A 14278-nucleotide genomic window follows, 5' to 3' on the forward strand; every position below is an offset into this window, starting at 1 on the left:
GTTGAATGTTCAGCCATGAACTCATTGAATGGCGGTGCAGGCTAGAAGGGCCGAATGGCCTACTCCTGCACCTATTTTCTATGTTTCTATGTTTCTAATGTTATATTATAATTATTCAAGAAATATGAGAGGATAAACCCGGAAACTACAGGCCAGTCAGTCTAACATCAGTGGTGGAGAGTTATTGGAAACCATCAGGGACAAAATAATATTTGGCTAATCAAGGAGAGCCGGCACGGATTTGATGAAAGCAAATTGTGTCTGTCGATCTTGACTGAATTCTTTGACAAGGTAACAGAGAAGGCTGATCAAGGTGGTGCAGTACATGTTGTATAAATGGATTTTTGGAAGGCATTCAACAAAGTGCCACACAGGACACTTGTTGAGAAGATCGAAGCCCATGGAATCGAGGGGAAAGTGGCTGTAAACATACAGAATTGGTTCAGTGACAGAAAGCAGTGGGTGGTGGTGGATGTATGTTGCTCTGACTGGGAATTAGTTTGCAGTGGTGTTCCCAAGGGTCAGTTTTGGATCCATTACTCTTAAATTATGACCGACCTAGACTCAGGTGTAGCAAGCAGCATTATAACGTTTGCAGACAACTCAAAACTTGGCAAAGTAGTAGTGAAGAGGATAGTTCAGTATGATAGAAATAGCAGAGGCATTAGTCACAATCCATAGACAGGATGATTAAATGGGCAGGAGCATGGCAAATAGAGTTCAATGTGGAGAAGTGTGACGGTGATCCACTTTGGGAGGGCATAATATGGAAGGACAATACACTATAAATGGCACGATTTTGAAAAGTGTAGATGAGTAAAGAGACTTTGGTGTCCATCAACACAAATCCTTAAAGAGTGCTAGGACAAGTTGATAAAGTGGTTAAAAAACCATATAGGTTACTTGAATTTATAACTGAGGTATAAAATATAAAAGCAAAGAGATCATGCTGTAACTTTATAAACCACTGATTAGGCCTCAGCTGAAATACTGTGGACAATTCGGGGCACCACACGTCAGGAAAGATGCAAAATCCTTAGAAAGAGCGCAGAGGAGGTTTATCAGGAAGTTACCAGGGATGACAGACTCTAGTTACGAGGAGAGATTTGGAAAGCTCAGACTGTTCTCTTTGGAACAGGGAAGGTTAAGAGGTGACCTAATAGAGGCTTTCAAGATGATGAGAGGTTTTGATGGAGTAGATAAAGAGAAAAACTATTCCTTCTGGTGAATGGGTCAATAACCAGAGGGCATAAATTTAAAATCATCGGCAAATGATCTAGAGGGGAGATGAGGGGAAATTTTTTCACTCAAGAGTAGTCGGGATCTGGAATGCTCCACCTGAAAAGGTGGTAGAAACTGATTTCATAAATCATTTAAATTTTAAAGTGGAGTTGGACAGGTACAGAGGATGAGGAACTTACAGGGTTACGGTCAAAAAGCGGGGTTGTGGGACTAAGCACAACTGCTCTTTCAAAGAGCCAGCACAGGAACGGCAGGCCGAATGGCCTCCTGCTATGCTATAAGTTTCTATAATTCTATCAAAAAGACAGAAAAAACATCAATGGCTTAAAAAAATGTATAATTCGAAGAATCTATTAAATGTAAAAAAAAAATCTCTTCAGACACATTAAAACCCACTACTTATGATGTCCATCACAAATTTCCATAAAAGTGTAACTACAATTGATCTAGAACACCACACCCCAACAACTATCCTCTTCATCCATTACCATGGACCTTGCCTACCTCCATTGGTTCCCCAATAGTTAACAAATTGAATTACCCTAGTTTACAAATCGCCTTCATAGCTTCATCCCACCCCATCTCTTAACCTCCTCCTGTCCTATGTCCCTGGTTTGGATTAGTGTGTAATACAGGTGCAGTGTCCCGAATCTGGAACTCTCGGGACTGAGGCCGTTCCGGATTTTGTGTTTTGCCGGATTTCGGAACGTCAGAAAGGTTTTTTTTTGGGGGGGGGAGGGGGGGGACGGGTGCTCATTGATGAGCTGTTCGAGTGTTTGCGCGGGCCCCGCTAAAGAGGACCTGATCGGGCGGGGCCCGTCGCCGTGGAGGAGTTCCTTATCTGGCACGAGGTAGGTGGGGTCAGGCAGCTGAGGTAAAGGGGAGGGAGGGGGTCCGGGGTGAGGTCAAGCCAGGTGAAGTCGAGCCAGAACGAGGTTGGGGCTGGCGAATTTGGGCCTGGCAAGATCTGGCCGGGGCGAGGTCAGGCCGGGGCGAGGGGAGTCCAGATATCGGAACATTTTCCGGTTTCCGGACGACCCCGCCACAGATCGGCCTAGTGTCCGGATTCCAGAACATTCTGGATTTCAGAACTCTGGATTTCAGAACTTCCCCCTTCTGCTCCAGTAGTAGTACAGCACTCAGCCATCAGAGAATCTCCTGATATTTTCCCCCAAACCTTGCTACATCACTCCTCACTGTCAAAATACTCCAAATAACCTACATCCTCAAACACGCCCATCAGTCACATTTCCCTAAACACATTCTCCTGCTTGCCGTCTGTTTACCCTGACCTTTTCGTATAGCCCCCCTGACCCCCCTGGGTGCTTTCACTCCATTAACTGACCACTGTACTCAGCTGTAACCTTCCTCAATAACCATCATTAATGGGATATTTCTCCATTTAACTTTTTTATATTTAAACAAGTATCTTTAATAAAATCATTCACCATTTTAAGAGGGCCATCACACTGGTGTAAATGGGATATCACATTTAAAGAAGTTACAGATCCCACCAGACATAATGCTCCAGACTTCACTACCTGCTATATTGCCAGGTTGACTTGCTGCTTAAATGGGTTAACGCACGAGGATCGCCATTAATGTTGTACAGTCCCGAGACTACTTACACTGAAAACACCCAATTGCAATAGCTGCCATCCGTGAGCGTTTTGTTCCAGAATTCAACTCCGCTCGCACAGAGTTAAATTCTCCCGCCTTTTCTATCATATCAATGGCATCATCGAGGTCACAATTAATCTGTGTAAAGGAAAGGACACCGAGAACTGCGCATAAATTACAATTTTCTTTTCTTCCCACCTTCAGCATACATGCTCCTTCAAACACACAAACGTTTATAAAGTTAAATGACAACATGCATTTGCTTAGCACCACGGATTAAAAAAATGACCCAAGAGCTGCAATCAGACAAAAACAACCATTGAGCTAAAAAACAGAGATATTAGGAATGGTGGCCGGTTTCTTGGTCAAAGAAGTGGTTTTAAGGAGGGTTTTAAAGGGGGTGGGGGGAGAGAAGGGAAAGAGGGGCGGAGAGGCTGAGGAGTTTAAGGAGTGAAATCCCGAGTGAGGGGCCAGGGCAGCTGAAGGAATGGCTGCCAATGATGGGGAGAATGAATGCACAAGAGGCCAGAGTTAGAGGAAAGGACAGTTAATGGAAAGGGTTGTAGGGCTGGAGGGGGTTACAGAGATAGGGAAAGACAATGCAGGTCAGCAAGGACAAGGGTGACAGGTGACCAGGACTTGGTGCTGAGTAAAATATGGCCCACGACAAGACTTACGACAGGAAATTAAATACCATATATACTTGCGTATCATGCGACTTTTGAAGATCTAAATTGTAACCTAAATTTGGGGGGTCGCATGATACGCGAGATACAAAATTTGCAGGTGTGAAGTGCTGGCCAAGATTAGGCTGTTAGGCTGTTAAGCAGACCGTATCCACGCTGAATCTCGGCATGCTCCAACAATCCTCTATGTAAAGACATTTCTCTTGGTTTCTCCTCTCACTCTCCATGATGGTTGTAAATCGAATATCCCTGGTTGATATTAGTTCCTCGATACTCATGACCAAATCATTAGTTTATGTGGAAAACAAGCCAAGTTCCTGCAGCACACCACTAACTACATCCTCCCAATGCAAAAAAAAATCCATTTGACTCCTGCTGAAATTCTTCTCTTCAGGGGGAGAGAGAGTCGCGGAGGTCGGGGGGGGGGGGGGAGAGAGAGTCGCGGAGGTCGGGGGGGGGAGAGAGAGAGTCGCGGAGGTCGGGGGGGGGGGGAGAGAGAGAGTCGCGGAGGTCGGGGGGGGAGAGAGTCGTGGAGGTCGGGGGGGGGGGGGGAGAGAGAGTCGTGGAGGTCGGGTGGGGGGGGGAGAGAGAGTCGCGGAGGTCGGGGGGGGGAGAGAGTCGTGGAGGTCGGGGGGGGGGAAGAGAGAGTCGCGGAGGTCAGGGGGGGGGAGAGAGAGAGTCGCGGAGGTCGGGGGGGGGAGAGAGAGTCGCGGAGGTCGGGGGGGGAGAGAGAGTCGCGGAGGTCGGGGGGGGGGGAAGAGAGTCGCGGAGGTCGGGGGGGGGGAGAGAGGCGCGGAGGTCGGGGGGGGAGAGAGAGTCGCGGAGGTCGGGGGGGAGAGAGAGGCGCGTAGGTCGGGGGGGGGGGAGAGAGAGGCGCGTAGGTCGGGGGGGGGAGAGAGAGTCGCGGAGGCCGGGGGGGGGGGGAGAGAGAGTCGCGGAGGTCGGGGGGGGAGAGAGAGTCGCGGAGGTCGGGGGGGGGGGGGGAGAGAGAGTCGCGGAGGTCGGGGGGGGGAGAGAGAGTCGCGGAGGTCGGGGGGGGGGAGAGAGAGTTGCGGAGGTCGGGGGGGGAGAGAGAGTCGCGGAGGTCGGGGGGGGGAGAGAGTCGCGGAGGTCGGGGGGGGGAGAGAGAGTCGCGGAGGTCGGGGGGGGGAGAGAGAGTCGCGGAGGTCGGGGGGGGGGGGAGAGAGTCGCGGAGGTCGGGGGGGGGGAGAGAGAGTCGCGGAGGTCGGGGGGGGAGAGAGAGTCGCGGAGGTCGGGGGGGGGGAGAGAGAGTCGCGGAGGTCGGGGGGGGGGAAGAGAGTCGCGGAGGTCGGGGGGGGGGAAGAGAGTCGCGGAGGTCGGGGGGGGGGGAGAGAGAGTCGCGGAGGTCGGGGGGGGGGGGAGAGAGTCGCGGAGGGCGGGGGGGGGGGAAGAGAGTCGCGGAGGGCGGGGGGGGGGGAAGAGAGAGTCGCGGAGGTCGGGGGGGGGGGAAGAGAGAGTCGCGGAGGTTGGGGGGGGGGAGAGAGTCGCGGAGGTCGGGGGGGGGGGGGGAAGAGAGAGTCGCGGAGGCCGGGGGGGGGGAAGAGAGAGTCGCGGAGGTCGGGGGGGGGGGGGGGGGGGGGAGAGTCGCGGAGGTCGGGGGGGGGGGGGGGGGAGAGAGAGTCGCGGAGGCCGGGGGGGGGGGGGAAAGAGAGAGTCGCGGAGGTCGGGGGGGGGGGGGGGAGAGAGAGTCGCGGAGGTCGGGAGGGGAGAGTCGGGGAGGTCGGGGGGGGAAGAGAGAGTCGCGGAGGTCGGGGGGGGGGGGAGAGAGAGTCGCGGAGGTCGGGGGGGGGGGGAGAGAGAGTCGCGGAGGTCAGGGGGGGGGGGAAGAGAGAGTCGCGGAGGTCGGGGGGGGAGAGAGAGTCGCGGAGGTCGGGGGGGGAGAGAGAGTCGCGGAGGTCGGGGGGGGGAGAGAGAGTCGCGGAGGTCGGGGGGGAGAGTACGGAGAGAGAGCACGGAGAGAGAGCACGGAGAGAGAGTACGGAGAGAGAGCACGGAGAGAGAGCACGGAGAGAGAGTACGGAGAGAGAGCACGGAGAGAGAGCAGAATCCACTCGATGTTTCATGTTAAGGTCTGTATTCGATCTCAAAAAAGTGACTCGCATGATACATGAGATATATGGTAAAATCATGTTTTGGGGACGAAAATTTAGGGGTCGCATGATACACGAGATCGCAGGATACGCGAGTATATACGGTAGTCTATATTCAAGTACTGGAAAATTGATCTACGAATCCCACTTTTACGCAGGTTTTCAATAAGCTTCAAACCTTCACTTTGCGTTTTACTGCATGCAGTCAATACAGTATTCAAGTCACTTTTCTCGAATTGTCCTTTGATAATCCGAAACATGGCAGAGGACACAGTGGACTATGAACAATTCATTTATAAACACATTTCATGAACGAAGCAACCTTGTAGATGCTAATTTATAGATCCCAAACAAATGAGAAGTAAAAGGCAGGAAAGAAAACCTTTCCTTCGAAAAAATATTGCATCAGACTATCCATTAAAATAAAGTAACATTTTTGACATCATTACTGCATCATGAAGGTAGGTCAGAAGTTCAGAAAATTCTCATTAAAATATCTATTAATTTGCTGTTCAATACGAGGATTTAGGTCAAATAATGCAACTTAATTTTACAATTCCATGAAAGTTCTTCGCAAACAATTACTTAAGAGTAATAAGCTGTTCCATGAACTTACTTTTTAGTTATTTTACTTACCCCATCTACTTTATCCCATAAATCCAATAAACAGGACAGAAATTTTGTAGACTGCTGCAAAAGAAAAGTTGAAGCATAATTGAGGTTCTCAAATCTACTTGCAGTAGCTTTAAATAAAAGGTTAAGGCTGAATTCAGCAAATGTTTCAGTATTTGTAAATACCACTATTCCCTATAAATGAATTATCAGCCTTGGCTCAATGGTAGCACTCCAGTCTCTGAATCCACAGGTCGTGGGTTTAAGCCCCACTCTACATGAGCACATAGTCTAGGCTGACAACAACAACTTGTATTTATCTAGCGTCTTTAACGCAGTAAGACATCCCAAAGCGCTTCACAGGAGTATTCAATGAAACTTCAATGCAGTATGGAGGGAGTACTGCGCTGTTGCAAGGATCATCTTTTGGATGAGATTTAAACTGAGGATTTGTATGTCCTTGCAGGTGAACATAAAAGATCCCATGGTACTATTTGAAGAGCAGTACAAGAAGTTCCCCTGGTGTCCTGGACAACATTTTTCCTCAACTAACACCAAAAAAATGAATTAGCCATTTGTCCCATTGCTGTTCGTGGGACCTTGCTGTCCACTAATTGCCTGCTGTGTTTGCCTACAATACAAGTGACCACATTAAATCGTACTTAAATGGCCGTGAAACACTGTATAAATGCAAGTTCTTTATTTTCTTTTACTGGAAAGCAATTATAATTTTCTTCCCTCCTTCCTGAAGGTAATGATTGCTGGGACAAAGTTTGACAGGTGCCAGAGGCTGTCCGGAACATGACGCAATGCCATTTCATTCTTCTTAGATTGATAGCAATCAACTGTAGGGGCATCACAGTCAACATTCTTCTCAACCAACACCCATGAATAACTTTCCAAAATGCATCACCGGATAGCAATCAGGAAGAAGAACACTGGGTGATTTCCCTCCCTCTATGCACTGGAAACTCTGAGGCCAATTGTGACAGTATAGCTTTAAAAAAAATTCATTCATTCATTCATTCATTCGTTCATTCATTCATGGGATGTGGACATCACAGGCAAGGCCGGCATTTATTGCTCAGGATACAACCGAGTGCTTTGCTAGGAAAGTTCAGAGAACAGTTAAGAGTAAACCACATTGGTTGGGACTGGAGATATGCAAAGGCCAGATCGGGTAAGGACGACAGATTTCATTCCCTTGGGGACACTAATGAACCTGTAGGGTTTTTACCACAATCCAAATGGTCACTTTTATTGATACCAACTTTTTATTCCAGATTTCTTTTTAAATTGAATTCAAGCAGCTGAGATCAGATCATTCAGCACAGATGAGTATCAAAGAAAAATAGCCACATTTATATTAATTTCATTCCATGGAAGTAATACCTGAAAATTCCTGCATGGATAATTATACTTGTGTGCACTTTTACCACCCCTCCACTGCACCTCTATTTTCCCTTCCTTGTTAGACCCCTTCCCACTGACTCTCCAGAAACAGATGTTGTTGAGTCAAAAGCACCTGGACTGTAAATAATTCTGTCCTTACCTACTGACCCAACTTTAAACACATGAACAAAATATTTAACCAATTTACCAATGCCCAATTTACAAAGTGTACTTACGTTGCGTTTCTTTATTGCCTCGAGCACCGCTTCCAGGAGCTCAATATTTTGTAGCGTTATCAAATTCAATTCAAAGACATCATAATTCCTGGGGGGAAAAAAAAGAATGAAGATTGAAGCTTCTGCAATCTTCACCCATTAAGCTTCTGCGGCACTTTTAATGTCTGGGTGTGTGCCACCAATTTCTACAGAGTTAGTAGTGGAATATTTGTGTGAAATGTTGAGACCCAATGTCCATTCTAAAAACCTCTGCAAAAAACCTGATGCAGGGTAAAGCTCCATTAACACTATGCCAACAGGCATCATATCCTGAACCTTTGTAGAGTGCCAGTGTGAATCTTTCCATTCTCACCTGCCATCCTTACAGCTTCCAGGAGTGAACTTGGTCATTAGGGCTAAATTTAGCTCAGCTCTATGCTTTCGGCTCACTCCCAATAGCAACCTGGTTGAGAAATGGTCAAACTCATTTCATGTCACTTACAATCCTTAGAATTAAGTGATGGGACTTTCATTCTAGTAGTCCGGATTGATTTGAACCAAATGTTCCACGCTATCCCCATTCATACATTCTTAAACATCCATGGTCAGAATCTGATGAACATGAGCAGGTCCAGCACTATCTAGTTTATGGAAGAGATGTCAAACCGAGGACCACCTACCAGCTTAGGTGGATGTAAACGATTCTGTGGCACTATTCGAAGAAGAGCAGGGTAGCTCTCCCAGGGAAGCTCACCCAACATTCATCCCTCAATCAAGACCATCAAAAAAATTCAACTCGTCATTTAACGCATAGCTGTTTGTGGGACCTTGCTGAGCACAAAATAGCAGCTGCATTTACGTATATTCTATTACTTCAAAAAGTAATTAATTATAACATTTTAAGGATGTGAAATGTGCTCTATAAATACACGTTCTTTCTCCACGCCCCCTTCTTTTCCACTTTAAAGCACAGGAACCGTGTGGTATTCCACTTCCACTGACTGACCTGCACGCCCTACTCAGCAAACAGCAAGGACAATTTCTGTGGGTTCAAGTTCAGAATCCATGTCATCAACCATTATTATGCAGGTCACATGTAGGACTGTAAGGTCAAAGAAATTGGACTACCAAAACACAAAGACTTACTCTGCATCTATGAATTTGGCTGCAATGGCCCACTGTAGATAGCGATCATCAATTTTCTTCTGAACAAATAAATAGGGCCATAGGATGTGCAAATATATCATATGCCAACGTCTGTATCCCATCTGATGAAATTTTTGCATGCCAGAACACCAAAGCTCAGCTGTTTCCACTGAATGAGGGGGGAGAAAAAGAATTCAAAAACACTGAGCATATCAAACAATGCATTTTATTTTTTGCATATTGTCTCTCAATGTGGTGCTGCATGCTGGGGTCTTGCTCCACAGGCGTTGAGAAATCTCCAACACATTACCCAAATACAAACATAGAAACATAGAAATTTACAGCGCAGAAGGAGGCCATTTCAGCCCATCGTGTCCACGCATGGCCCTCGGTCAGCAGCCTTAAAGGTTACATATAAACCATGAACAATGACGGAAAGGCAAAGAGCATCCAGCCCAAACCAGTCTGCCTCACACAACCGCGACACCCCTTATACTGAAACATTCTACACCCCACCCCAACCGGAGCCATGTGATCTCCTGGGAGAGGCAAAAAACAGATAAAAAGCCAGGCCAATTTAGGGAGAAAAAATCTGGGAAAATTCCTCTGACCCATCCAGGCGTTCGAAACTAGTCCAGGAGGTCACCCTGTAGCCTTCTTTCATGTGCAAGTCTTAAACTGTGACGACTGTGTGAGGCTGACAGCTTACTCGCCTGGAACGGAGGCAATAATGCAGGTCTTCCACTATTGTCCTGGCTAAATTCAGCTAACTCTGTACAGACCAGGGATTAAACTGAAGACCTTGCTGGCCTAAAACACACCATATTTCAAAACCAGTTAGCACAGCATTTAAGAGTGACCTGCACCTTCTTCCAGATATTCAAGTAGAGATTTTCAGAAGATTAAGGCACACAACTAAAGAAACAAATCTATAGCAGCCAAAAAAAAAATAACTGGACAATTACTTATTGTATGCACTGCAGGACATTTCTCAAAGCAAATAAAGGGTAAAAGGTCACTTCTATTATATATCTGGTCATGGCAATTACAAAGCACACAACCTTATCTTCAATCTCACCATCTCCTGTTGCTGCCCGAACTCTGAACCTGCAGCTTTCTCTAGCTTCTCTCCCATCTTCCCTTATGCCCTTCTAGGAGCCCATCTTATCCACAAGACCCACCTCCTGCCCTCTTGACCCCATTGCCAGTAAACTGCTGACCACCCAACTTCCTTTATTGCCCCTTCTGCCAACAACTCCCTCTCATTGGGTTGCTGTTCTTCTCCCTTTCAAAGCCACTGCCAGTGCACCTCCCACCCCTCCAAAAAATGTTCTCGACCCTTCTGTTTTTGAACACATTGTCACCTCTCAATCCATGTCACAACTCCATGTTTGAAACTCTCCAATCAAGTTTCCATTGCCTTAATTCCTAATGACTTAGCCATTCTGCTGCTGAAACCCTCATCCATGCCGTTGTTACCTCCAGAATCAACTATTCCAATGTTCTTCTTGCCAGGCACCCACCTTCCACCCTCTACAATTCAGCTCCTCCAAAACTCTATTTCCCAAATCCTAACCTGCATCAAGTCCCACTTCCCATTACTCCTCTGCTTGTTGACATATACTGACCCCCAGTCAGCAACGTCTCGAATTTAAAATTCTCATCCTGGTGTTCAAGTCCCTCCATGGCCTTGTCCTTCCCCATTGCCATGACTTCCGCCAGCAGGTTTACCCTCCGAGTACACTGAGTTCCTCCAACACCGGCCTCTTGCGCATCCTGCACTTCCTTCACCCATATTTGGTACCATGCCTTCAGCCATCTCGGCCCCAAGCTGTGGAATTCCTCCCCCCCCCCCCCCCCTTAAACCTCTCCACATCGCTCTCATCTTTTAAGGTCCACCTTAATACCTACCTCTTTGACCAAGCTTTTAGTCTCTCCTCCTAATACCTGCTGCTTTGGCTCGGTGTCAATTTGTTATCGTCTGTTTATGTTTCTTGTGAGATCTAGCTAATTTCCTTGCCGTGGGTCATTGAGACATTAAAGACACTATATAAATGCAAGTTATTATTGTTAGCGTTGTTGTTATCCTCCAATACAACAACTTTAATGTCAAGCAAACCCAAGACTCAAAATTGTAAACAACCATTATTAATAACCAAGCAAGTCCCCAAATCTTAATTGCTGTTTCAGAAGTCTATCCCCATCACACAGTGTGTGAATATGCAGTGTGATGTGCCATGGAGTCAAGCCAATTAAGAAAGTCCAAGGTTCAATTCCCTATCTATGCAAAGCTAGTTGATCTGAACCAGGGAGTATACAAATGGCCTCAAAGTTCACGGGCAAGGGTTTCTATTCCCAATTGCAATCCAGGAACCCCTGCTAAAAGCAAGAATGTGCAAATTCTGGATGAGGACATGGTTAATATCAGCTGTAAGAACCCCACAAATATCCTGCTAACATTCAATGCACAAGACCACATTTGATGGAGAGGTGCCACTGCCTACAGTCCAGTAAGGAGAAAAAAGGAAAATTTGGAGGGGAAAAATCCTATTTTAAATACAGAAAGAACTCCCCACAACAGCTTGATGAACTTACTATTATTTTTTGGCTTCATTTGATTATATCTTTCCGATATTGCTTCACTCTGAAAGGAAACAATGGAAGTAATTACTGCTTTGTCACTGATTAAGTCTAATCCATACAATTATAAATCTTTCAACAAAATCACACAAAGAAACTGCTCATCCAGAATAACATTATGACAACCCTTCTCGATGGCAGTTTTCTGTCATCCACCGCAAGTTTTATCATCGAACTACAGTGGTCTATTTACCTTTACCAACGCAAATAATAAGTTACTTGGAAGAATTATGGAAAGGAATATTAATTTCCGCAACTCATTTTAATTTAGCATGGCATTCTAAGCAAATTTGATACAATAGAAGAATGCCTTAATAACCAAGAAATATTGAAAGTCATTTTTAAATAAAACAAATTTATTTAACATACAATATATTCCCCTCTAGTTTAACAATACTCACCATCACTGAAAACTGGAGAGGCGGGCCTTCACAGGCTTTAAATAGTATACTAGTATTGTAAAACATTAACACAAGTATGTACTTTGACAATTACTCTTAGCACACGCAAATATGATCTGTACGGACAGCAGCTTATGTACATTTCATATTAACTTGAGGTTTAGTTGTGTGTTCAATGATTTATGTACATTTGCTACTAACTTGAACTTTAATTGTGTTCAATGAAAAGAAATGAAAAGGTAGAAGCTAATAAGAAAGTAGGAGCAGGAGTAGGTCATACGGCCCCTTGAGCCTGCTCCGCCATTCAATAAGATCATGGCTGATCTGATCATGGACTCAGGTCCACTTCCCTGACCGTTCCCATGACCCCTTAATTCTCTTGTCGGAAAAGAAACTGTCTATCTCTGTCTTAAATTTATTCAATGTCCCAGCTTCCACAGCTCTTTGAGGCAGCGAATTCCACAGATCCACAATCCTCGGAGAAAATAAATTTCTCCTCATCTCAGTATTAAATGGGCGGCCCCTTATTCTAAGATTATGCCCCCTAGTTCTAGTCTCCCCCACCAGTGGAAACATTCTCTCTGCATCCACCTTGTCAAGCCCCCTCATAATCTTATAAGTTTCGATAAGTTCACCTCTCAATCTTCTGAATTCCAATGAGTAGAGGCCCAACCTACTCAACCTTTCCTCATAAGTAATGTTCATGCTATGATCTGGGGTAGAGAATTCCAAAGTTTCACAACCCTCTGAGGTGAAGAAATTTCTCCTCATCTCAGTCCTAGATGGCCAACCCCTTATCCTGAGACTGTGACCCTTGGTTCGAGCCTCTCAGCATCGACCCTGTCTGGCTCTAGTACGTTTCATTGTGCACCTAGTTTGAGTGCTGAAATCCTCGGGTGAGCTTGAGCCCTTCTAACTCGAATGAGACTGGGCTTAGAGTTGGTAGCAGTGCTCTTGGATGCAAATTTTTCTTGTTAGTACATTAAGATGTCACTGAACACTTTACACTATTTGTAATCCCCTTGTTCCTTTTAAAGCACAATCAAAACTATAAATATGTTTTTTTGGAAAGATCTAGTGATTGTGAGTTGCTTTCAAGGAAGAGGATGTGTTGGTGATTGACTCAGTTGAGTATATGCAAGACTAAGATCAATAGATTTTTAGGCACTAAGGGAAGCTCTGATCCAAGTACAACAAACATTAGCATTGTGGACCAGTAGGCTCTCCCCGATTTCTCCACGTAGCGAGTCCCCAGATACAGCTGAGGTGTTGGAGAAATCTGGTAAAGTGGTTTCCGGAAGGTGGAAAATAAAAAACAAAACTCAGAAGGCTAAATGACTTGCATTGCTTTCATAAGTATGAAGGGACCTTGAAAGGCCTAAAACAAGTCGTCTGCTGTCAGGAAATATGTGTATGGTTTATAAAACTAAAAGGGGGTGGGAAATAGCTTACAAAGCAATGCTTAGAAGGGATGGGGATAACTAAAATGTCAAATGCTAGACGTATGCAGCAGGTGTAAAGAGAAAGGGCAGCTTTTGGCATTTCCAGTATGTACCATTCATCAGCACAGTAACATGAAACAGGAGCAGGAGTAGGCCATACGGCCAAGACTGACACAAATTCAATAGGAACTTCTAACAATGCACGGTACTGAATACAGCTGATTGACCTGCGCACTGTTCCAAATGATTTGGGATTTCTCTCAATTCCAAAACCTGCAGCTTTTTGCTTAGTCACAGTGTATGCTGGAAGAAAGGACTACCCATTTTGTTTTGAATATCTGAAAACAAAATCCGCCCCTCCCGATTTTATAAGAACATACCATAAACGTGCAATGATGATAGCCGATTAATTTCATGTCATCGGAGTCGGAACTGGAATCATCCATGGCTGTGGAACCTGAAACAACATTCATCGTATTACTTCGATAAAGTAATTCAAAGGCCTCAGTAAACTCGCCCTACAATTATGCAAGAGACTGCAAGATACCCTGAAGCGCTCCTTCCAGTACACAATATCACTCACTAGGGGTGAGGCCTACTGAACTCAACTTCCCTCGTGTACAAACCAGAAGCTCCCTCCATCTGAATGGCAAAACCGTACCAGCCATGAGCACCTAACCAAGAGATAGAAATTTGAATTCCAGCCTGAAGGGATATTCACACTTGCGCAGACTACACAGGGAAAAGTTTTGGCAGTCCTGGATGTGGTCA

The 14278-nt window shown here is 45.8% G+C and overlaps 1 protein-coding gene across 2 annotated transcripts in view; it reads right to left on the minus strand.

The window, feature by feature from the left end:
- The window catches only part of ttc3 (tetratricopeptide repeat domain 3), a 131009-nt gene that overhangs the window by 103546 nt on the left and 13185 nt on the right, over positions 1-14278 (minus strand). For both annotated transcript variants that reach the window (XM_070893863.1, XM_070893862.1), the window contains exons 2-7: positions 13888-13964; positions 11620-11668; positions 9025-9193; positions 7900-7987; positions 6296-6349; positions 2871-3000 (exon numbers count right to left, since the gene is read on the minus strand). In XM_070893863.1, the coding sequence (XP_070749964.1) occupies positions 2871-3000; positions 6296-6349; positions 7900-7987; positions 9025-9193; positions 11620-11668; positions 13888-13953 (556 nt within the window). In that variant the 5' untranslated portion in view covers positions 13954-13964. The remainder of the gene's footprint in view (positions 1-2870; positions 3001-6295; positions 6350-7899; positions 7988-9024; positions 9194-11619; positions 11669-13887; positions 13965-14278) is intronic.

This window comes from Pristiophorus japonicus, chromosome 11 (assembly GCF_044704955.1).
Source record: "Pristiophorus japonicus isolate sPriJap1 chromosome 11, sPriJap1.hap1, whole genome shotgun sequence".
In the NCBI taxonomy this organism is placed as follows: Eukaryota; Metazoa; Chordata; class Chondrichthyes; family Pristiophoridae; genus Pristiophorus; species Pristiophorus japonicus.